Source organism: Elgaria multicarinata, chromosome 3 (assembly GCF_023053635.1).
Source record: "Elgaria multicarinata webbii isolate HBS135686 ecotype San Diego chromosome 3, rElgMul1.1.pri, whole genome shotgun sequence".
NCBI classification, from domain to species: domain Eukaryota; kingdom Metazoa; phylum Chordata; class Lepidosauria; order Squamata; family Anguidae; genus Elgaria; species Elgaria multicarinata.
In genome coordinates this window covers 16,959,714-16,982,747 of record NC_086173.1, presented here as the reverse complement: position 1 = coordinate 16,982,747, position 23,034 = coordinate 16,959,714, and the positions used below count along the sequence as shown (strand labels likewise).

Below are 23,034 nucleotides of genomic sequence, written 5' to 3'. Positions count from 1 at the left end.
ATTTGTTCCTTTCTCCCCATCTTCTTAATACCTTTCTGCCTCGTGCTACATGTCTGGCTGGTTTTCTGCTTTTGAAGTATATTTTTAAAAATCTTTCAGTATTTGTTATTTTAAAAATTTGCACCTCAGGATCCCTTCTTTGCTTGCCTTATTGGCAATGTATGTATGTTTTGCCCGAGCATTTGGTCTTCTCTTATTCTGATGTTGTGCACTTCACTACTGGGAGGAAAAATGATTTAGGATTCTCTACAGTAACAATTAGGAACCTGAAAGAATCATCTTATACTAACTCTCACTGTAAAAGAAGATACCAGAAGTCAGGCTTTCAAAAGGAAGAAACAGCTAATCAAGACTTCTCATTAATCCACATCTGTCCTACACAGTAGGAAGTTACAGGAGAGGTAGCCGGCAATCAATCCGCGCGTGCCTACTTTTACATTACAACTGCCATCAGCAGCACCCATGATGGCTGGTCAGACTCCCCCCTCACCCCAAATCCAAGTAAGTTCATTAACCTCCAAAGTTTAATAATAATAAAAAAAATCATAATACAATAAAATAACACACCCCTCCCTACCCCCAACAGCCCACCCTCCTCTGCTGGAGAAAATAAAAGGAAAACACTAAAAAGAGAAAGACAAAAGATTTTAGTGTCAGCGCCTGAGGCAGCACGGGGCTTATGATTTGGGGGTGGGATGGTGAGGTTGGAGTGGAACTAGAAGATTCCTTGCCCTTTCCACCACCCTAAAGAACAAAGTGGTTACCCCAATTCCTATAAAACCCAACAGGTACCAGAGGAGGGTAGGGGTATTCGGGGAAAGCCGCCCCTCTGTCCAACAGGAGGCGCTGTCTCTCTTATATCCAGGGAATGCTGGTACGAGGAGCAGGGCACTGCCCTCAGGAGGGCACCTGGCTCCTTTTACTGCCTGGAGCGAGGAGCTGGGCATAGTTCCAGCACACTCTGCTACCACCCATAACCGATCTCTGCAAGGTTCTAGTCCTTACAGCAGTAGGGTGGTGCTCTCTGCCGCCACTAAAAGGAACAGGTGGGCCCTGCATGTTGGTGACCCCTCCAATGCCTCCCGCTTCCGAGGTATCAACAATACAAAAGGAGGAAAAAGAAAATGAAATATTACATCGTCTGAAAATAGTCTGGTGCAGGGCCAGTGCCGAGTCCTGGAGGGGGGGGGGGAGTTGCAGCCCCCAGCTTCTGGAGCTGGGTGCCCCCCCACCCCCCATGCAGAGTGCTAGTCAAACCGACAGGGTGCCATGGGGCTGCCAGAGTCCCTTGCAGTGCAGTCCAGTCCAGGAAGGGGAAATCCAGGCATCGTCTAGCCGTCACAACTGCCAGGGAAGAGGCAGGCAATTACTACAACACATTACTAACTATTCACCGGATTTTTAAAAAGCGAGTGCCCCACAACCCCCAGAGGACTTTGCACCCTGGATACAGCCCCGTCCTCACTTACCCCAACTCCATTGTGGCTGCAATCGGTGCCTGCTGCAGGGGGAGCCCCACCCTGGGGCAGCACTGGGTCTGCTCCCCGTATCTTCTTTGGCTCCAATTCCTCCTTGGGCAGGGGCGGGGAGCCCCCATGCTCTGACTTGCGCTTCCGCCGTCGCTCTGAGTCCCGGCCTCGCCCACGGGTGCCGCGCCGCTCTGCTTGCTCCAGCTGGGAAGGAACAAGGGATCAGGGATGCAAAAGCCTGTTCTTCCGACATGTAGGTGGTGGGCTGTACCCATGTTATGCCTTTACATACACAGAGTAATAATTTGTTGCAGATTTATTTATTAAGTAAGAACTACACAATTCTTGCCGTAACAGATGCAGGTCTTGGACGTGAATATATTGGAAGATGCAAAAATAAATTTTAAAAAATAAAGGTGACTTTCAACAAGGCTTCTGTGACCTAGATATAGATAGCTCTTGCTTAACAGCTCTGTTCCTCAGTCTACATCTTTCCATTTTCTTTGACCACTGGCTAACTCTAGGCTTTACAAAAAAAAATACTGCAAAAAAACCAAATATTGCAAAACATTATGCAGTGCAGATATTAGCTACAGAGGATTTTTCCTGAAGTAAAATACCATTAGGGGAGTCCTCAGCATAGGACATGGGTGCTGCAATTTTGTCTCCTTGTAACATTCCAGAGAATGTAACTTTTGCAGTTAATTTGAGGGTGGAAAACCTAGGATTCAAGGCTACTTCTGAGATAATCCTCATGAGATCCAGTTGTTTCTGTGCTATTACCTTAAGAACAGACTCCCCTGGCCTGGCATTTATGATGCGCCGCCCCACCCCTCTCACCAAGGTACAGGTAAGGCAAGTCTCCAGTCACGTTCAAGCAGCATCAAACCACACCACTTATTCTAATGATCTGCTTTCAGGTTTTTCTGGACTGTAGATCTGCTCTTTGTTAACAGGCCACCAGAAGCCATATCACACACTTGTTTTGTGGTAAAGCAGGATAGAATTTTAACAAATAAAAGTTTAAAACCCCACTCAGATACTCAGTCCTTCAGTAACATCAGCTCCGAGAGAGTCCCTCGGGATCTGGTTCTAATCTGCATTCAGCTCTGAATAAAGCTCCGAAGCCGCTGATAAGATTTGCAAATGTCATGGCCAAAAGTCCTTCCCCAACTTTTCTGTCATGGAAGGAGCGATAATGCATTCATGGATAGCGAAGGATGGAGAAGAATTTTACACACACATAGGAGAACACAGATCAGGGGTCTCTCCTGGGGTTCCACCCCCAGTAAGAAGGTGGTCAGCACTCACATCCAGCAGCTGGTGGAATTTGTCAAGCTGTGGGGCACAAGCAGCCTGGAGCAGGCGCCAAATGCTCTGACTCTCATCTAGCGTCACCTCCAGAAGGTCCCCCTCCATTAGCAGCTCTTCCAGGGGCAGGCGGATGGCATCTGTCAGCTCCAGTACAGGGCCCTGCAGCTGCGGCAGGTAAGAGCAGAGCATCTCCAGGTCTGTGAAAAGGGCACAAAGACAACTGAGGGGAAGGAACCACCAGAAACACGACTCTTCACTTGACCACAGAGCAGGGACTAATCTTCCCACAGAGAACTGTTGAATCAGGCAGACACTTGCAGGGAGAGGGAACTAAAGGTAACATTATCACCCACCCCTCACTGTCCCCAACGACATTTCAGGCTCTAAGTGAAGTAGGGAGGCTAAACCCCTTGGTCTCAACAAAGCAGGAACTTGGCTAGAGCCATACCTGAGGCACAGGAGCTGTTCTTCTCTGGAGTAGTGGAGTCTCCATTCTCCAAGGAAACCTGCACAAGGGAAGGAAGATGCATGACGAAAGAGACTTTTGAGTCCCAAGCCCAGAAAAAAACTGGCTAAAAAAAAGGGTGGGTGGGGACATAACAGGCTGTGGCCTGTGGACTCCAAAGCGATGATGACTTGGGACAAAGCTATATACAAACCCTAGACACGGGAGAGCTGTTCATTATTGGCAGAGCAGAAATGGGTGGGCAAAGGGGGAGAGTGTGTTGGGCACCCTGGACACTGACAAGGAAATTCTGCTAATGGTGGCCTAGCATTGTGGCCCAGGCAGCAAGGAAGGCGGAGGAGGGATCTGTATGTGTTCTGAATTTCACATACTGATCTGGATCAACCAACCAATTCCTTGGCTTCTAGTGCAGACAGAATGTTTCAAACCACATACGTGATGCGGGTGCTGGCCTAGGGTTTGGATTCTTACGTGTCTCCACTCTCCTAGGTTTTAATGTTTTTGTAAAAAAGGCAAGTCAAGTACCATTCTTCTGTATCCTCCCCTCCCCTTTGTCCCTTTCATTAAAAGGAACAGAAATCACAAATCCTTCAAAGGCCGCGATTATAGCAAGTGTGAGAAATTATGTAAGGTGTCCACAGTGTACTGCAAGCACAGAATTCTGCCCCTAGAAAGAAAACATTAACATACGAGGTGCTGAAAATGTACATCCTGTGACGCAGCACACCGCCCCCTTTCAGTGCTGACTCGCCCAGCTCAGAAGCGAATACACCTGCTCCTGCACTCACCTTTGTCTGTTCATTACAGCTGCTCTCTTTGAGGGCACCTGCCTCCTTGGCAGAGTCCCCAAGCAGCCGTTGCCGCAGCACCGCCAAACGCTCCAAGGCAGTGACAACATCTGAGGAGGCTAGGAGCTGGCGGGCCCGGTCCTGCCACGTAATGGCTCGCTCCGTCAAGCACTGCAGGGCTTCGCCCTCCGGTAGCCGCACAAGAAGCTTCTGCAGGGCCACGAGCAGGGCCAGAATCGTCTCCAGGCGGGGCCGGCGAGAGCGCTGACACAGCGGGCAGAGGAATTTGGCTTCCCACTCCCACCATGCCGGAGAGGGCCGGGGGGTGCCCAGGCGGGGCCAAGCCACACAAGTGGTGTGGAACCAGTCCTGACACAGTTCACACTGCAGCATGGCAGGGCTCGGAGGCTGGGAACACACACAGTACTGGCCTCCGGGAGGACTGTGTGTGGACGGCACAGGCTTCTGGGCATTTGACTGGCGTAGGCGTAGGATCCCTGCTTTCTCTTTCTGCTCGCCTTCTTTGAAGGCCACGATCTGCTGGCACGAGGGAAGTGGTCGTGATTATACACAAACATAAACAAATCAACTTCTATCCCCCCAAAATCTAACCTACCCTTTTGTAAAGTACCACAAGAGCACAATATTAGCAGAAATCAAGACATGTGGCCCTAGTAGTACTGCAGCCCTCTTTGCCGTCAGAACTGTTAAGCATTTTGTTCCAACCCTGTAACTGAATACTGCCCTCAGCCACACTTAAAGCCACACCACTTCAATTGGTGGGTTGCAAGATCAGTCCACATGGGATGCCACCATGTTGGGCATGGAGAAAATTGTGAAAGTAGGTCCCATGTTGCAGATTGGGAGTCCGAGTAGGTCTCGGGTCTGGACCTGTTGAAGACCACTGACCTAAAGCATTGCCAAAAACTCCCATGGAAAAGTATTTCACCCCAAGAGAAACAGTCTAGCCAACCTGGCACTGACCCAGAACCACACACACACCCCTCATAGGGAAGAAGCCCCTAGATCCCATTCATCACAAACACGTTCTCTCCCAAGCCAGCCACTCACAACAGAGCCAGGGTCCCTGAGGTCTTGTGCTGAGAGGCCCAAGCTCTCCGTGTCAGATTTGTACAGGCCGGGCTCCTTCTCCCGCTGCCACTTGGTGCGTTTGATGCTGTCCGAGTCAGCATCTGCGCATGGGCAAAGCACCTGGAAGAAAGAGGCAAAGGAATGAAGCCTTTGACTCTAAAAATCAACCTGGTGCCATCCAGAAGTATTGGACTACAACTCCCAGCATCCTCTAGCCAGGGCACCAGGTTAGGGAAGGCTGGTCTAGACTCCCATCTCACAAACTCCAAAGCCACTACTAACCTCAAGCAACGTATAACAGGAGTTCTTTTTGAGGAAGGTCTTGGTGGCCTTCTCCCGCCAGGAATGTGCAGTGGCCACTTGTACCTCTAAGTGACGCAGTTCCTCCAGACGCACCGGCAAATCCCTACCCACAGCCACAAGCCCCTCCAGGTCATCCAGGCAGGGATAATGGTCCCCATTCTGTGAAGAGGAGACAGCACAGGCAAATACTGGAGTATTCTGGAGCCTCAACAACAAGCCCACGCTAAGTTACCCCAGGTCCTCAGGGTTTTAGCACACCTGGATCTCCTCCACGTCAGCAATCCAAGCCTGCGCCTTAGAGAGTGCCTCCTTGAGTGACAGGATATTGGGCAGGTGCACTGGGATGTTCTCTGCCTCTTTGATGATGGCCTCTAGTGTAGCTGGCGGGTGCTTCTGCCTGTGAGCAAGGGGGAGCAATCAGACCAGGATTTCCATGGGCACGTTCCAGCACTCTCCCCAAAGCACCAATCAGCCCTGTTAAGCTGACCCGCTCTCATCAAGAGCTGTGAACCATCCAACTACCTTGCCTCTGCAAGGATGCTCAAACCTCACCTGGCTTCCAGGCACATTTGGGCTTTTTCCTCCCAACGCTGGGCGATGGTGAGTAGCTCCTGCAGCTCAGCCATGGCCTTGTCCACAGCAGGGCTAGGGGCAACCCCACAGCCAGACGTGATGAGTGCCCTCATGACAGACAGCGTGACTTTATCCTGGGGTGAACGCAGAGTCCGCTTGACCTCCTCTAGCCAGACGGCCTGTTGCACCTGCCTCTCCAGCAGTTCCATCTCTGGCACCTCCACTCCCAGCCGTGTCCCTTGAGCCAGCAATTTGTGCAGCTCTGGAGAGTCGCTTGGGAGGTCCTGCAGGGCCTCCTGAACTTCTGCTTGGAAAGCTTCTACCTTCTCCAGCACACCCTAGAAGATGACACATGTCAAGTCAGAGCCAAAAAAAACCCCTACAGCCCATTTTCCTCATGCAGATATAGCACCAATTCAGCCCTTTCCAAGGCTCCCACCTGGACCTCCTTTATCTGGTGCATGACGCAGGGCAAGTTGCTCATTTGCTCCAGGAAGGCACGCAGTTCCTCCACTGTCATATGGACTGATGGCTCCCTGTAAAAGCAAGCAGGGGAAAGGGTGGGATGAACTTAGCAGCTGCTTAGGAGAGGCTCTGAGGATCTCTATCCCACAGAAAACACCAGGCAGGTAAAGCAGGGCCATACGCAGCCTCCTCATCAATGCAATACACTTAGAGCTGCGACGAGCCTCCCTGAACAAGAGGATGGCTTAAAAAGCAGGTGTGTGTGGGGGGGGGGTGTGTGGGTGTGTGTGGGTGTGTGTAGGCACTCTGAAAGAGGTTCCCTAGGTCCACTAGCTGGATTAAGCTAGATGAAAGGCCAGGACTTCCTGTCTGTTCCACACACATGTTCATTGTCTGCAGTCTCCACTCACCCAGTTTCTTGGCTGCTTATTAGTCCCAGGGCTTCTGAGACGCACTTCTCAGCTTCGCTCAAGCAGCTTTTGAGCCGATGAAGCAGCTCATTCTCGGGGAACTTCCTCTCACGCGCCTCCGACTCCAGGGCACGCAGCTCCTCCAAGGCTGCAAGTGCAGAGACACTCAGTGTGCTTCAAAGCCAACCCTGGCTTCTCAGCAGTACCTGCTCCTCCAGGAAGCAAGGCTGGGAGGAAGCCCAGGAAAGTCTTCCAAAGCTTATAGGACTCTGGCCTTATCAAGCAAGGGTGACGACTACCGGGCTCCCAGCTGCTCCTTCCCTCCTTTCCTAATGTTGTTCTCCCGGTCTCTGATTCAAAAGTCTTTGCCTTAGCACCTGAGTAGCCAACAACTCTGTAATTACCTGCAGGATCCTCGGAATGGGTGGGGCCACAACCTTACAGTGGGGGGTGGGGTACGGCCAGCATGCAAGACACCCAGTGTCTCACAGGCTTTGCCCATCCCACTCTGTCCACCATCTGGAAGAACATGGGATGGGCCAAGCTGCGACAGAGCCACATGCCTGGAAGAACTGCTCAGGGCTGAGTCACACCCAGCTTCACTCACCACACACCTTCCCCCACTGGGGAGACACGGTGTGGGTGTGTGAACCTCTTAGCGAGCTGACAGTCTCAAGGCCACAGAGCTCAATCAGAAGTCCCCACCCCATCACTACTTTAAAACTCCTTGTTGCAACTGAGCCAAGAGGGAGATCAAAGGCCTCACAGTCCAGAGGTTCCCCACCACTGACCTAACACCACCAACTTCTCCTATCTGCTCTTCTCATAAGCTTCACAAAGGAAAACCCCAACACTGTCATTAAGGATGTGCACTTTCTGCTCACTGTGCTTAAGCAAATCTAGTGTAAAACACGCAGGGCTTTGAGGGCAGATAGAAACTTCCCTACCAAGACCTGTGAGATTCCTTAAACCTCATTCCTTAGAACCCTCCAATGCTTTAAAATTAAGGAGCCCAGGGAGGAGGCCACTTACTTCTCTTGCGTCCATCTTCCACTTCCAAAGCAATTCGAACCTTGTTGGCCCACGTGTCAAAGCACTCTGCTCGGACCTTCAACTTGTGTAACATGGTTGGGAGCTCATCTAGGGTGTAGCGATACCTGAATGAAGCAAACGAAGTAAAGATGGGATCAGTCTGATCTCCTATTAGACCAGAGCCCACACAAGCCCACCTCTAATCCAGTCCAACAGCCTATATTGGAGTTACAGTCTCCCTCTCTCTCTCTCTCTCCCCCCCCTCATCTTTAAAAAACAAATAAGCTTTGAATACAATAGCCGCCTATCATTTACTTTAACAGTAAACCTTCCTGACTATCTCATTATGCTGGAGTCACACCTGCAGAAGTCCTATTCTATCACGATCTCACTGACAATCACTCCAGTGGCTCTTAAAACAACATTGCCTTCTATCGTGGTTACAAAAGGAAGGAATTCCCCCCTCAACTTTCATGTGCCAGGCAAAGAGATGTTGAAGGCTATTGCAAGTTTCCTTAGTCCCCTCACTTCCCAGGATATATTCCAACCCAGACATCTGAGACATGGTGGCAACCACCACTAGGGAGCACAGACTAGCCTTAGAATAGTCGTGACTGTTGCTAATGTGGTGTGCTAGACAGATATTCATGCCAATGTCACGTTTGACAGGCGTGACAATTTCACCAATATGGAAGCTAGGCCCAATAACGCCTTGGGAGTGAAACACCCAACATTACCTTGCTTCTAACTCAGTGTTTCGTTTTATTTTTTTGAACTCTGGCTCCCTCTCAAGATGTACACTACTTGCTAGCCCTCCCAACACAGCACCAATCTGTCCCATGCTTCTACATAATTGTATGCATACTGTTGTGTGCAAGTCCTGTGATCAGGGCATTCATCCAATGTTGGCATTAGAAGAGGAAAAGTGGGATTACTATTAGGAGGAAGGCTGTCATCCCTCACCCTTCTTGCAACTTGGCTTCCCCATTCCACGTGACCCCTGCCCCCTCCCCACCAACTCATGGAGGCCCATCCAAAGTGTAAGAACCACTGATCTAAACACTCTGAAGTGGCACCGACAAGACAATCTTAAGAACTTGATTAATTTTTTAAAATGCACTTTGAAAGGAAACTAATGCCACTGCAATACTCCAAAAACAACATGACAAACAGCCAGCCAGATGCAGGTTTGAAAACACAGAAGGGAGGGTTATGTGAATAGCAGACAAGATTACAGCCCCGCAGAGGTGACTCATTCATGAAGTAGAGTGGTTATTTCTGCCCACCTGAGGTACTGCCTGCTGCTGGGGCACTTGCAGAGGTCATTGATGTGGTAGAGGCAGACGAGACAATCCGGGCAATCATAGCATGCCAGGGCTGACAGGAAGCAGGTTGTCTTGCATTTGTCACACTGGCGCTCATCATCCGGAAGCAGCTCGAAGGCCTCCCGCTCTGCCTCCGTGATGCCCTGGGGTGATGGGAAGGAGCATCGATGAGATGATTGGCCATCCGCAACTAGCCCCCCCCCTCCCACATCCATCGCATGGTGTCGAGCAACCCCATAACCCCACCTTATCCAGGAGAGCCTTGCGCAACTTGCGCTCCTCTTGTACCAAGATAAACATCTCCTTGTGCACAGCGGCGGCCAAGTTCAGGTCCAGCTTCTCTGGGCAAGCAGCCATCTTGCAGATAAGCTCTTCGTGCGAGAAGACACAGTAGCGGCGGAGGCGGCGGTAGTGCTCAATGCACTGGCGACCAGCTGGCAACTGATGAATAGGCAGAGGAAGAGAGAAGGCTGGTTATCAAATGTAATTGAGGCATTTTGGCCCCCAAAAGTATCAGATGCACTTCACACACCCCAGAGCTATGAACTGCAACCCAGGTTCACCACCCTCAAGTCCCTCTTTGACAGCCCGCTGTGCTCTTTTCTACAAGAAGAATAGTGACACCTGTAGAAACCTTAGATGGCAACCAACTCACCCAATCGGCAGTGCAGAAGTTGACTGCTTCGGCAAAGTTATAGCCCTGGTTAAAACCACTGTGATAGGCTCTAGGGAAGGTAATAACAAACTCTCCAGCACATTGATTGGTCCGGACAACCTGCAGAAGCAAAAGAGGATAAAGTGAGAACAGAGACTATGGCTGGAGAGCAGCAAGAGGAAATACACACACACACACACACACACACACACACACACACAGATGACTCACTGGGACCCCGTGAGCCATGAGAGTGTTGGGATTCATGAGCGTCACCAACTGGTGCAACAGGTCTGGCTGGCTTTCAAACAGTTCTGGAGTTAGTTTCTTCATGACCTCTTCCAGATGTTCAGCTGCAAAGGATGGGACCCCATACCAGGTCTTGGGCTCACCCCTAGCAAGAAGAAATGCGAGTCAGAAAAGGCTGCCTTCATCTATCCCAGAAATTCTACAGAAGGTAACCTGGGCACCCATTCACCCCCAGCCTCTAGATCCTTTCTCCACCCCGAGATGTATGGTTATCAACGCATGGGAGGCCAGTCCAAGAACTGAAGAAGAGCTGTGCTAGAAAGGCCTATCAATCCAGCATTTTGTTCCCACAATGACCAAGTACACGTTCTGTTTCTGAGCTTTCCAGAGACATAAGCACAATGGCACCCTCCCATTCATGCTCTCCAGTAACTGGTCTTCAAAGGTGCCTTCTGTTACGGGAGGTAATATACAGCCATCGTGACTAATAGCCATTGACACCCTTATATATCCGCAAGGAGGGATAGAAAGACTCAGATATTATTATTTAAGATGCAATCCTATGCACATTTAGTCAGAAAACAGTCCTCCAATTCCCAGCATGTTCCAATCAGCATGACTGGCTGGAGGGATGTTAGGAATTGTAGGACTTTTTTTCTGTCTAAACATCACACCCTTATATTTTTATCCCACTTTTCAGACAAACTGTCTCCTGAAGCAGCTTACATCAAGATTCAAAGCTTTGAAGGAGTACTTGAATAAAGGGGGAAATGGAGGAAGAACAAATCACAGAGGTGAGCAATACCGCTGACTTTTTCCGGAGGTTGCTTTTTCAATGTTATAATATGGCCTTCTTTATATTTAAGAGTTCTTTTGCAGTCCTCTTAAATCCTATGCAAAGTACCATAAAAAAACAGACTTTCGTTCACCTGTTTTTTCTTCTAATTCTCATTCTATTTAGATTTCACTAACTACTTATAGGAAAGGCTCCCTTACTTCCACCTAGTGAGCCGTAAGTGTAAAAACATTTGAGAACCCTTGCAGTAGGCAGGAGACCTGCCCCGTTCCCCACCCCGTATCTTACCAATGGAGGTAGTTAATTGAGTAACTCCAATGATCCTCGATGTGCCAGCAGAAGGCAGAGAACACCATGCCCACATAGAGCCACGGTACCTTCATGCCTGAAATATCAGCATTGATGTGGCAGAGCACTGACTGCTTCAGCACCGGCATCACATTGAGGTTCCAGCCGCTGGCTGCGTACTCCTGCAATGACAGGCAAGGGTCTGAGAAAGAGCACGGGGCCAGTGATATAGGCTCAGCCTCAGGTTGTGAGGTGCCGGGTGAGAGGCTCAAAATGCGTGTGGAGGAGGAGACCTACACACCTCTTCCTCCAGAGAGAGCTGCCTTTTGCCATCATTGATGGGGAAGCCACTTCCAAATTCCTTGGAATGGATGTCAGCACCATACTCCACTGTCACATCCTCTTCAATGCTGTTCACCAAGCGCCAGAACTCCTTTTCCACCAGCTCTGTTGGCACCATCTGGGAAAGGGAGCAGGCCAATTAGTTAGGAATAGAAATCCTACACTCTCCAATTTCTGGAAGCTAGAAACTTGCATGACAGAATCTGCAGAGCGCAGTGCCTCTTGCTTTTGGCACCCACCAGACTTTGAGTACCACTAGTGCATATGAGCTGGCACTTGCCCACATCCAGACTAAGGCTACTGGGACTCACATGTACAGGCATGTTGAAATAGTCAGCCTTGAAAGAATCTGCCATCTCCCCAAAGCTCTGTAGTGTGTACTCCCGAGTGGCCTGCTCAAATCCAAAAGCCTCTGGGGGGCGCTTGCATTCCTGTGGAAGAACAAAGACAGAGAAAACAGGTGAAAGGATTCACAGACAAGGTCTGTGTTACATTCTTGAACCAACAGTTTCATTTAGAACAGGCACCTCCACATCTAACCACTGGCCAAATCCAAAAGGTCAAGTCTGGCAAAGAATGTTACTGGGACAGGGACAGGCAGGGAGCCCTTACCGCCATGACACATTTGGGACACCTCCAGACTCCTTTCGGAATCTCAGGCAAAGGTGGCAAGAGGCAGAAGATGTGGTAGTTGTCATCACAGCCATCACATAACAACAGCTTGTCATCTTCATCTCCCCGTGCACAGATCCGACACACGTAAGACTCAATCTGGAAAAGAGCAAAAACAAACAAACCTAAGAACTGTCTGACAACAACCAGAAACACAGGTATTCTAGTCCATGATGTTCTTCCAACAGCAGCCAGCACTGGATGTCCCAAAGGAAGGAGAAACCACAGGGCCACTATACAGTTATTGCTTTCTTTTCATTCCTGCATTCAAGTAGTTAGAGGGCTGTGGTTGCTGTGAGCCTCAGGTTGCAACTACCAGCAACCAGTCTCTAATGGCCCATCTGGACTTAGCACAGATAGGGGGAAAGGGTATCTTGAGACTTAGAACAAGAGAAAGGAGGTAAAAATCTGGATACCCTCCTCCACCAAAGTAAAATACCTTGCAAAGAGGCACACTGGCGATTCCACTTACAAACTGAGTGTTGTGGTTGCGACGTAGGCGCATCGTCATCTTGGTGCAAGGTTCCGGACTGTGCCTCAGCTCCTCTTTCATATTTGCATAGCCTCGGGGTGAGGTGGGCTCCAGCTTTGTCTCTGGAACAGGGGTCTCCTCTTTCACGATCACTGTTGGAGGGCATTCAGGCATCTCCTTGTCTATATTGGGGAGAAATAAACTTAGAACAGAGGGGGCTGAGTTCTCCTCTGGCTCTCTAATTGTGGGGCTAGTCCACCATTCCCACCTTTCTTGCGCAAGTTTTTGTCCTTGGCCACAAGGCCCAGACCCAGCATTTTTGGACCAGCACCATAAATCTGCAGTTTCTTCAGCTCCGGATTCTTCTCAATGTCTTCCTCTGTTGGCTCTGGCTGCAAGGAAGGCGTAATTAGAAGGGAATAACAATATTAGGCCAGCTGCCTTGAAATGTGTCCCAGAGACTCTCAGAAAGCAGCAGCAAAGGAAAAAGCAAGAGCAAAAGATAAGGGAGAATGAGGAACTGTTGCAGAAAGAGACATGGATAATGCTAGGACAGTGCTGAGCTGTGATTGAGCTCCTGTGGCAGAAGCCTCAGCTTGCTGTGGAGCAGAATTCTGAGCTACACCCCCCCAAGGGGGTGCATGCCCAGAAGGCACTGCAAGAAAAGCTGTGTATATCGAGACATTTAGTCTTTTGAGGCCACATCTCCTGTTCCATGTGGCCCATGGACTTCTAGCCATGAAGCAGGTTAAGCAAACAGAGCAGAAGAGAGGCAGGAGAGGTGGACAGAACAGGAACAGTACCCATGCTCGAGGCGCTTGCTCGGGTAACAGAGCTGTGGCGCTGGCAGGTTCAGGGCACGATTCAGATTCCTGTAGGAGGGCGACAAAATGCGTGGGGATTGGGAATCAACAGGGCTCCAGGAATTTTAATGAGGGCATCAGCAAGGGAAACAAAGGGGGGCACCGCTGGATTGTAATGAAGGAGATGGCTATCTGGTCTACCACTCCTTTTTCTTGAACATATAAAAGGGAAAAGAATTAATGTGTCTTACAATAGTAAGCCAGCAAATGGAGCCACTGTAGCTGGAGAGGAAGTGGGCTTCATTGTTCCCTGGAACTCTTCAATCTTTTCCAAGGGGCGGGGTGGGGTGGGTGGGTGCAGAAATCACAACCGTCTCTTAGCTCCCATTTTACAGAGGAAGCACAGAAACAAGAGGGGAGCTACTCAGAAATACAGAAAAACTTTTTAAAAATATCTTGAAATCTTAATTCCTACCACTTCCCCTCTAAAATACTCAAGGCCACTTGAAGTAAACTTGTTCATCTTTCCATGCACTCTTAACCCATTCTGTCACACTCTCTCTCAGTGGGGCAAGAGTGGGAAAGGGTGGAATTTTAGACAACCTTTCAATAAAAGCGTTTGCAGATATAGTGGGGATTCCCACCCATGTTCATGACTGGGATAGCATGGAATCAGGGCAGAAGGAGTTTTAGCTTTTTGTGCCAAGTTTCTGATCTTGTGTGTGAGGTACATCTCTCTTCCTGTTCAAATGATGAGCAAAAACACAAGAGTTCTGGCTCCCTGCACTTTCTGCTATATTCAGATTTGACTTCCAATAAAAAAACTGGAGACAAAACTTGAGCCACACACACTCAGTCACCAGACTCATTTCCATAGTAATCCCAAAAGGACCATTAAAACCCTAAATCAGGGGTGGACAACCTCGGGAAGTCCAGGAACCATTTTCTCCCCCTGGCTCTCCCTCCCCCACACATGGGCTGCACTTTGCCAAGTGACCTGAAAAATGATTTTTTTAAAAAAAAAGTAATAAAAAATAGCACTCAGAGCCCTATAGAATGCCCAAAAGGTTAAATATAGTTGTTTGCAAACTACATTTGACACTTTTAGGACTCTCTGGCAACTATGGAGCCCCAAGAGACTCAAATCTAGTTTGCAAACAATCTAGATTTGACCTTTTTGCCATTCCATATTGCTCCAGACACCAATGATTCTATATATAAAAAAACTTTCTTCAATGTTTTTCCAGGTTGCCAGGGCAGAGGGAGATGGCAAGCACTGCACTGGGGGATGGCAGGGGGTGCACGTTGCTGACCCCTGCCGAAATAGTACGAGCCCAGGATATCTGAAAAATGGCTTGCTTCTGTCTGGCCTTGTTCACACACCATGATTTTTATTTATTTTATTTATTTATTATTACATTGTTATACCGCCCAATAGCCGAAGCTCTCTGGGCGGTTCACAAAAATTAAAACCATCATAAAACAACCAACAAGTTAAAAACACAAATACAAATGATCTGACAAGAGGACATTTCTCTGCATCCCATTACTGACTGAAATATGGTTGGTGGCTACGCAGGACAAGACTCTCTATCATGGCACCCAGACTCTGAGATGCCCGCCTCCTAGCTCCTTCCCTCTACTGAAACACAGGCAGTGGGACCACTCTTTAAGCAAGCCTTCAGTTTGAAATAATCTGCATCCCCAAACAACTAGTATCTCTTTATCTTTCTCCTGATAATATTGTGTTTGTTTCCTAGTGAGCCACTTTGAAGGCACCTGCCGTAAAGCAGCCCATACATTTTAACTAATTGATAAACGCACACAGCCCTCGCTCTAGAATACATTGTAATCACCGGATTCAATGTTTCCCCAAACTGGTGCAATACCAGCAGCCTGATTTTTGTTGCCTTTTAAAAACACGCTCTGCCCCCGCCCCCAACTCTACTCAGCTACATCCCAACTAACTTTTGTTGGATCACAGCTGACCTACAAGGTTAAAAACTAAGTTCTTAGTCTAAAAAGATCAAGTTCAAAGGAAGTGAGGCAACATCTGTTCTACAGAAAGAGGCAATCTCTAAAGACTGGAGGCTCTCCTCCAACTTGGTCTAATTACTGATCCTGTTCCTTTCAAGAGTAATTGGATGCCTTGTCCCAAAACAGTGCGAAAAGAAGCTGACAAACATTTACAGCCTTTAAAGACCTGCAAAGACAAGACTATTTTGTGTGGGAGAGATGCACTCCGGCAGGCCTGGGAAGAAATAAGGCTTTCTGCAGAGTCAGAGAGTGGGTGTGGACAAGAGCCCTGGGAGCTATGGACTTGCCCAACCCAGAAAAAAACCTGTAATTAGGGCTGGAGTTACGTGTTATACTCACCTCCTGCTGCAGACGCTTGGCCCGACGCCCATAGCTGTTGAACTTTGAAGGCTGCACTGATTGGCGCAATGGGATGCTGTGTGGCTTATACTCCTTGTCCTTCTCCTCATTGTCAAATGGGTGGGTATTGCACTGTTGGCGGAGGAAGTAGCATTAGGACCAAGTACACCTCCTCACTGCACCCACCCCTGTCGCTAGCAATCAGAAAGAGACTGGTCACATGTTCTCTGCCTTGCCCTGGGTGGTGGAGACCTAAACTACTGTGGATGCCTCTTAGCAAGAGGCTCTGCCATCCTTTCCCAAAAGAGCAAACCAAAACCCAAGGGGACTGCCCTCAGGAGGTTCTGAGCTTTCCTGTAGGTATCTAGAACAAGCAAGAAGGCAATGGAAGGTGAAAGGTTACAGGAGAACCTCTTACAATGGGACCCAGTACTCACCACCAGGTTGGCACCAGACTGGTACATTTCATAAGGGTAGATAATGCGCTCATAGTGGGAGCGAAGGAGAGAGCCAATGTTCTTCCCTGATGGATAGGAAAGGCGCTGGGCCACTCGTGCCCACCGGCGATCCTTGCAGATGGCTTCATAGCCACCTTCTTCCATCACAATCTGGAATTCAAGAATATTGAGAAATAATCTTCTCAAACTCAGCTAATATCATGCAATCACCACAAACAAACAAGGAACACAAATCCCAATATAATATAACAGTAGAATACCTGGTTGTTCCTATTCTCATCTCCAAATCATGACCACAATTCCCTTCACCCCAACCCCTGAATTTCCCCTCATCCCTACCAATACTCTTCAGTTTTAGTCAGTAGCCCATCAGAGGTTTTTGGTAATCGTATCAGACCCAGTAATGAAACCCACCAGTTCTACCTTCCCTTTGCAAACTTTAAATATTAGCTCCCATCTTTCCCTTAAAGAAGAATTTAATTCCAACTTACTTTGCTCAGGCTGTACAAATCGAGAATTCGCCTCTCTACATTGGGGATTTTCAGTGCAGAGCCTTGGATCTCCCAGAACTTTGCAATCTGATCTAAATAGTTCAGCTTCACCCTGGTCTGTGCCTGGAGATGGGGACATGACAAACCGGTCAGCCTCTTTCAAGCCAATAACTTTTAATAGAGCTTTCGACATAATCAAGTGACCTTTCAGCCACCAACTGCTGACCTCCAGCTTGTTTCATGGTGCTGGGATGCAATCAGTTTTGACAGCAATAAAGACAGCACACACACACACACACACACTGAAATGAGCTGGCACAAGTTTTGGGTTTTGGGTACCAGCCACGAAGCAGAGAAGACACCTTTTAACAAATAAAGTTCATGTAAACCCCCACTATCTAACTCAGAGCCCTGCCGAAAGGCTTCATTTGAAAATCAGAATTTTAAATGAATGTGGTCATCCTACAATATTGGGCTTGCTCCCTTGTGTGTTTAAGACTGCAGCCGAAGATAAGTTCACTCATTTTACCAAAGTGCAATTCAGTCTTTTAAATATCTTATGTAAACAAATCCCTTGGAAAATAAAAGAGAAAGAAAATGATACCACAGTGAACCAAAGAACACAAGAGCCCTCACAATTAATCACAAACGCGCACACACACACACACTTGTGTGTGTGTGTGTATGAGAGAATATATACAAATCTGACAGTTATAAAACCAGAAATCCAAAATACACCATAATCCACCAGAATGTCCTCATAAAACTGTACAAGCTGTAGTTAACAAGCTGGACTCCAAAACAATATCAAACAATACACAAGCACAACTTTTGGAGTCATTCCCATCACTGACTGCTTAATATTGTTCTTGGGAGTCCAGCTGATTAACTACAACTTGACAGAGTATTAAGAGAACGAAAAATATTATGTAGAATTACTGTGTGTGATATTATCTTTTCTGGTAATAAAAAAGCACCACATTTGGTTTAATGTGCTGTTGCACCTTCTTTTTTTGGTGAAAAGGTAAAATATAAATCAAATTAAATAAATGTATTTAGTTTGTTAGCCCTACCAGAAATATGGAAGATATTATACTACAGTTCTATATCTCCATACCTCCAAGACTCACCTCCAATTCATTAAGCCTCTGTATCCGTGGGGTAAACCGGAAGTTATCCACTTCCACAGCAAAAGGAGGCTGCCAGTCCTGAGGAAGAGGTGGAAAGGTGATATGGTTAGGATCTCAATGCTCTGTGTGCATAAAGTCTGTGGCTACCTCTACAGAGCAAGAGGTTTTGACACAACAGACACAGTGCACCCAAAGATTTTGCCAAATAACTACACATCCAGAGCTCAGAAAGCGGAGCCTCCCATGATCCCAATACAATATTCCAGCTAGGAGTGCTTAAGTGTAAGTGTGGGTTAGTTATATTAACACAGGAAAGCCTTGACAGAAGGGAAAGACCCTCAGTTTTGCAATGGAACAGTCCTCTCAATACACGAGACACAGAGCTCAAGCAGGGATAACGCTGACATTTGAAAGAGACCTAGCTTTATGCATGGATGCCTCCTAGTGAAGCATGAACGCATTAGGCACTATAAAGTGGGGCACTGTGTGCCTGCATCTTGACCGTTTATACACAGGGAACCTGACAGAAGCACAGGACATCAGTGTCTCTTTAAAGAATCTACAAATATTCTTCCCCAAGGCATTGGACATGCAGGAACTACTCTCCTGATGCTGAGACACAGAAGCTTCTAGGGTGGGGCAACTGCTTATCGTCATAAGCTGCCGGGGACAGGAAGACAAGGGAAGGCCTGTGAAGAGGAGGGGGTGCGTGTGTATGCGTGCGTGTGTGTGGGGGAAGGGAATAGATTCAAGGCCTCATAACAAAAGCTTCTTGGCAGTGGGTCAAATTGATGGTTACACATTTTAATTTCTAAAGGTTGGAATTTCCACCAGGCTCTCCTCCCCTCTCCTGTTAGCCACATGAATACATGTCATTTCTTGTACATCTAGTAGCAGTTAGAAATGTTTCAGTATTTGTAGCAGCAAAGTGGAATATTTTATTAATTTCTGATAGTATGATTAAACTGCAGAAGAGTTTGCGAGAAGGTGGCAGATTAAGTTAGAATATTCTTGGCTTCTCAATTGCGAAGTATTTTGGCATGTTGCTGATGTCTATATCAAAGTGTTTGAAGAGTAAAGATAACAGATTTACAATGCCATTAATTCTTCTGAATTCATGTTAGCAAACTCAGCTCACAAATCACAATAAGAAGTTGTAGCATTGCCTAAGCATCCCGAAACCTATAAATGGGAGTGCAAAAATAAAGCACTCATAACAAGTCAACTCCTACACACCACGGCGCAGACTCACACCTGCAAAAAGACAGATTCCCATCCTCCAAATTGAACTAAAAAGCAAATGCTATAAATCCGGACAGTACTGACTAGTTTAAACTAAAGTTTATAATTCTATATAAACAAACAGGGGAGATACAGCTTAACAAAGTCTACCCCTTCACTCCTTCAAAGCTATTCACTGGGACAGACAGACAAGCACTGGTATCCTGCTGCTGTGAGATAAATCACAACAGTTTCTCCATGAGGTTTGGAAAAGAGGATGGAAGGCTGAATTGTTACAAGAGCTTCTGCGGGACTAGAAAGCAAGACAGGCTGAAGCAGAATCTAGGCTCACCTACTTCAGCATCTCCTGTCCTCTGGTCCCAGGGAAGCATCACCCTTTGTGAGCGGCAAACTCTGCTAAAGAAACTAGGTTGCTCCAACACCTTTTAGCCTTCACTTTCTGCTATTTTTTTAGACAAAGGCTCTGCCACTGGCAGCCATATTGGACATGTCACTGTTATTGTAAGTGCCCAGAAGTACTATTTAATGACTTTCTGCTTTGGGCTTAAAAAAATTTATTACTACTATGTCCAGGTCCCCCACCTCAAGAAAATACAGCAGGAAGAAAGTTAAAAACACACACATAAAAATCAATGATTTAAGTTTAACCTCAACCCCGTATGTTTAGCTACAGATGCTGCTGTAGTGTATTTTACAGCTGAGCCCTAGCTAAAGAAAATAAGGAAATTCACGAGGCATTACGATGCAGGGGAAAGTATCATGAAGTAATGAAAGTATGAGATGAGCCAACCTACAACTTCTCCAACATGACAAAAGAGCAAGCTCTCCAGGATGGCAGAAGCTACATCCAAACACAGCCAACCTATCTGCCCATCCAGCCAACATTGATCTGAAACTTTGTTGGTTTCGACAATTGAAAGATAATTTCAAGTCTTTGCAAAGCCTACTGATGCTTTGTACCAGCCCCTGTAGTATGTAGACAGAAAGTCAGTCTTTCCCATGTCAAAGCTCTTCATTCTGTCATCCACATTCAACTACACCACATCCTGTCACCAATGATACCAGTGATGTTCTTGAGCAACAGCAGACTACCTAAGTTCCAGGGAGCATGTTGGGTATCCTTGAATGCAGCATCCATAGCTGTTAGTTATCCATTCCATCATCATATTGAGACAAGTGTATGATGATGGAGTATGGTGGGAGGTACCCAAATCTTTTAAAGCCATACACCTTCCACCACCCACTCAACCCTTTCCATGAATCATTACTACCCAGAATCATTTCTTTGAGTTCCACTCTCAAAGACATGATATCCATACTCAAGACCTATTTCACTCAGTACCACCCGTCTCCACAAACACAGCCTCACAGGCTCTCTTTGCTATCTAAAGACACACCAGTTCAGTTATGTAGCCCTCACCCACCGACCACTCCAATATAATCACCACACAACTAACTGCACGGTGCATGGGTATGATCATCAATCTGCTCTAAGGACCTGTGTGTGTCACCCTCACAGAGAGAGCCTACATGGTCATTGATAGGTACAGGGTGCCCCCAAATCAAGAAGAACCACCCCACTCATGCCACCCTGCCCACCCTCCCACCCACCCCCATACTTACAGCGGGAGGGCGGATCTTGCAGATGCCACTTTTTTCTGCGATGGGCCGGATCTTGGCTATGTACCCTAGTGGATCGCTGAATTCAGCCCAACTAGGCTCAAAGACTGGACACTCGGGGGGCGGCAAGAAATCCTCAGGAGGCAACAGGGGGTCAGGCTCCCCAGCCCAGGGCAGCCCACGGTCCACCCATTCACCTTGCTCTGCCCCCCACAATCCACGGTCTGTCAGGTCTGAGGCTCTAGGAGGCCGAAGAGCTCTGTCACCCCGGGGACCCCCATCCACCTGCTCACTCTTGTCACTCCGGGGAGCCCGGTCACCCTTGGCACCCCGCTCGCCCTTCTCTGCCTTGAAGCCACGTTCCCCCCAATCCCCATGATCCCCCCTTTCACCTGAAGGGCCTCGCTCCGCCCTCGAGCCCCGGGCCCCTCGCTCCCCCTTTTCCCCGCGGGCCCCCCAGTCTCCCTGGTCCGCAGGGGGGCCCTTTTCGCCCCAGGCCCCTTGGTCTCCCCCTTCGCTCTGCTCCCCCTGCTCCTCTCTGGACTCCATGCCCCCCACCCGCTCCTTCCTCCCTGGGGGGCCCCTCAGGGGGCCATGCCCGGCCCCTCCCCCTCACTCGAGCCGCAGGCCTGACGGGCGGGGGTGACCAGGCCGCTCAGCCGTAGCTGCTCTCCTTGGTCCCGGCTCCCGCTGGCCTCGCCCCCGCGCCTCCTCCCCGGGGTCTCCCCGGCGCCTCCCCAGGCCCAACGTGGCTCTCGTCCCCCACCCTCCCTGGACTCAGGGCCTGCCGGGTCCCCGCGGCCTGGCAGCCACCGCCATCTTGGACTTTCTCAATACCCTCCACTGAGGCTGCTCCATCAACAACAAAGCGTCTCCCTCCGCCAGCCTCCTCAGGTGGAAAAGGCGCCTCCTCCAAGCGTCACCTCACCCCTCTAGAAAAAGCTTTCCGAAGCAGGAATCCCCATCTAGGAGCCTCACGCCAAAGCGATGGTTTAGGCCGGAAGCTCCGGAGGCAAAAGAAAGCAGAAGAAAAAGTCCCCGAGGGCCAAGGCGGAAGGATTCAACCAGCAAGGGAATGTGGTTGCTGGAACTCCTTGCGCACGTTTAAAGGGCTACATCGCGCCTGCGCCAGAGGACAGAAAACAGGAAGAGGGGGGGAAAGAGGAGAATTGTGTGGGAGGGGTTAATTGTAGCCTTGCCTATTAAGTTGTCAGAACAGCCGGAGCCCAACAGCTGTCAATCGGGTTCGCTTGAGTTCAGTTTTCTCGGGAAGTTCCTTAGCTGCATAGTGTTGCTAAACCGTGTTCAAATAAAGATTACCTTATCCTGACTCTTATTTGTGCGTATGTGATCTATCCAGGGACTACTAGGGCAACTTCTGAAGCTTGATTCTCTCCAGGCTGTTGTTCAATATATCTTGAACCTACTACTACTACACTACTACTACTACTACTAATAATAATAAGTTTATTTCTTACCTGCCTCTCCATTCTGATCGAGGTGGGAAACAACAGTAAATATAAAATACATAAAACTGAATTAAAACATAATATACATTGTTAAAACATCCTAAAATTACACTGGATAGGCCTGCCAGAAGAGATCAGTCTTAATAGCTTTTTAAAATGCTGATGGACTGTTAAGTAGACGAATCTCCTCCAGCAGGCCATTCCACTGGTTTCTCTATACCAGCCTTCTCCAAATGTTTAGATGTTTTAATATTACTTTATTTTTATTTTTTTATTTATTACATTTTTATACCGCCCAATAGCCGAAGCTCTCTGGGCGGTTCGCAAAAATTAAAACCATGAGGAACATGATAAAACAACCAATAATCTAAAAACCCAAAATACAATATAAAAAGCACAAGCAGGATTAAAACCACACAGCAGAAATTGATATAGGATTAAAATACAGAATTAAAACAGCAAAATTTAAATTTAAGTTAAGTTAAATTAGGTATTAAAATACTGAGAAAATAAAAAGGTCTTCAGCTGGCGATGAAAAGAATACAGTGTAGGCACCAGGCAGACCTCTCTGGGGAGCTTGTTCCACAGCCAAGGTGCCACAACAAAGAAAGCCCTCCTCCTAGTAGCCACTTGTCTTACTTCCTTTGGCAGGGGCTCACGGAGAAGGACCCCTGTGGATGATCTTAATGTCCGGGTAGGTACATATGGGAGGAGGCGTTCCTTCAAATAACCTG

At 48.1% G+C, this 23,034-nt stretch overlaps 1 protein-coding gene across 4 annotated transcripts; it reads right to left on the bottom strand.

The window, feature by feature from the left end:
• Nucleotides 1-323: 323 nt before the first annotated feature.
• KDM5C (lysine demethylase 5C) lies at nucleotides 324-21,873 on the bottom strand. 4 transcript variants are annotated; one of them, XM_063119400.1, is made up of 28 exons: nucleotides 20,835-21,873; nucleotides 17,970-18,047; nucleotides 16,840-16,962; nucleotides 16,328-16,498; nucleotides 15,891-16,022; nucleotides 13,515-13,583; nucleotides 12,980-13,103; nucleotides 12,712-12,893; nucleotides 12,180-12,338; nucleotides 11,879-11,998; nucleotides 11,527-11,685; nucleotides 11,226-11,407; nucleotides 10,124-10,286; nucleotides 9,893-10,012; nucleotides 9,484-9,678; nucleotides 9,199-9,380; nucleotides 7,913-8,037; nucleotides 6,881-7,028; nucleotides 6,445-6,541; nucleotides 5,985-6,343; nucleotides 5,691-5,829; nucleotides 5,412-5,591; nucleotides 5,109-5,249; nucleotides 4,038-4,577; nucleotides 3,232-3,289; nucleotides 2,781-2,980; nucleotides 1,470-1,673; nucleotides 324-1,344 (listed from the first exon to the last, which is right to left on the bottom strand). In XM_063119400.1, exons 1-28 carry the CDS (start codon nucleotides 21,378-21,380, stop codon nucleotides 1,339-1,341), a joined length of 4,902 nt encoding a protein of 1,633 aa, XP_062975470.1. In that variant the 5' UTR covers nucleotides 21,381-21,873; the 3' UTR covers nucleotides 324-1,338. The 4 variants fall into 4 exon arrangements, with proteins under 4 accessions (XP_062975470.1, XP_062975472.1, XP_062975473.1 ...); XM_063119402.1 differs by having other exon boundaries at nucleotides 4,038-4,574; XM_063119403.1 differs by lacking the exon at nucleotides 13,515-13,583.
• Between the last annotated feature and the right edge of the window lie 1,161 nt (nucleotides 21,874-23,034).

Bases quoted from the DNA above. Each gene is read 5' to 3' on its own strand.
- KDM5C (XM_063119400.1), bottom strand. From the start codon at position 21,380: ATGGAGTCCAGAGAGGAGCAGGGGGAGCAGAGCGAAGGGGGAGACCAA. The intron at 9,679-9,892 runs GTGAGTTGGTTG...CCTATTCATCAG, and splicing joins ACTTCTGCACTGCCGATTGG to TTGCCAGCTGGTCGCCAGTG. The intron at 5,250-5,411 runs GTTAGTAGTGGC...TCTTTCTTCCAG, and splicing joins CCTGTTATACGTTGCTTGAG to GTGCTTTGCCCATGCGCAGA.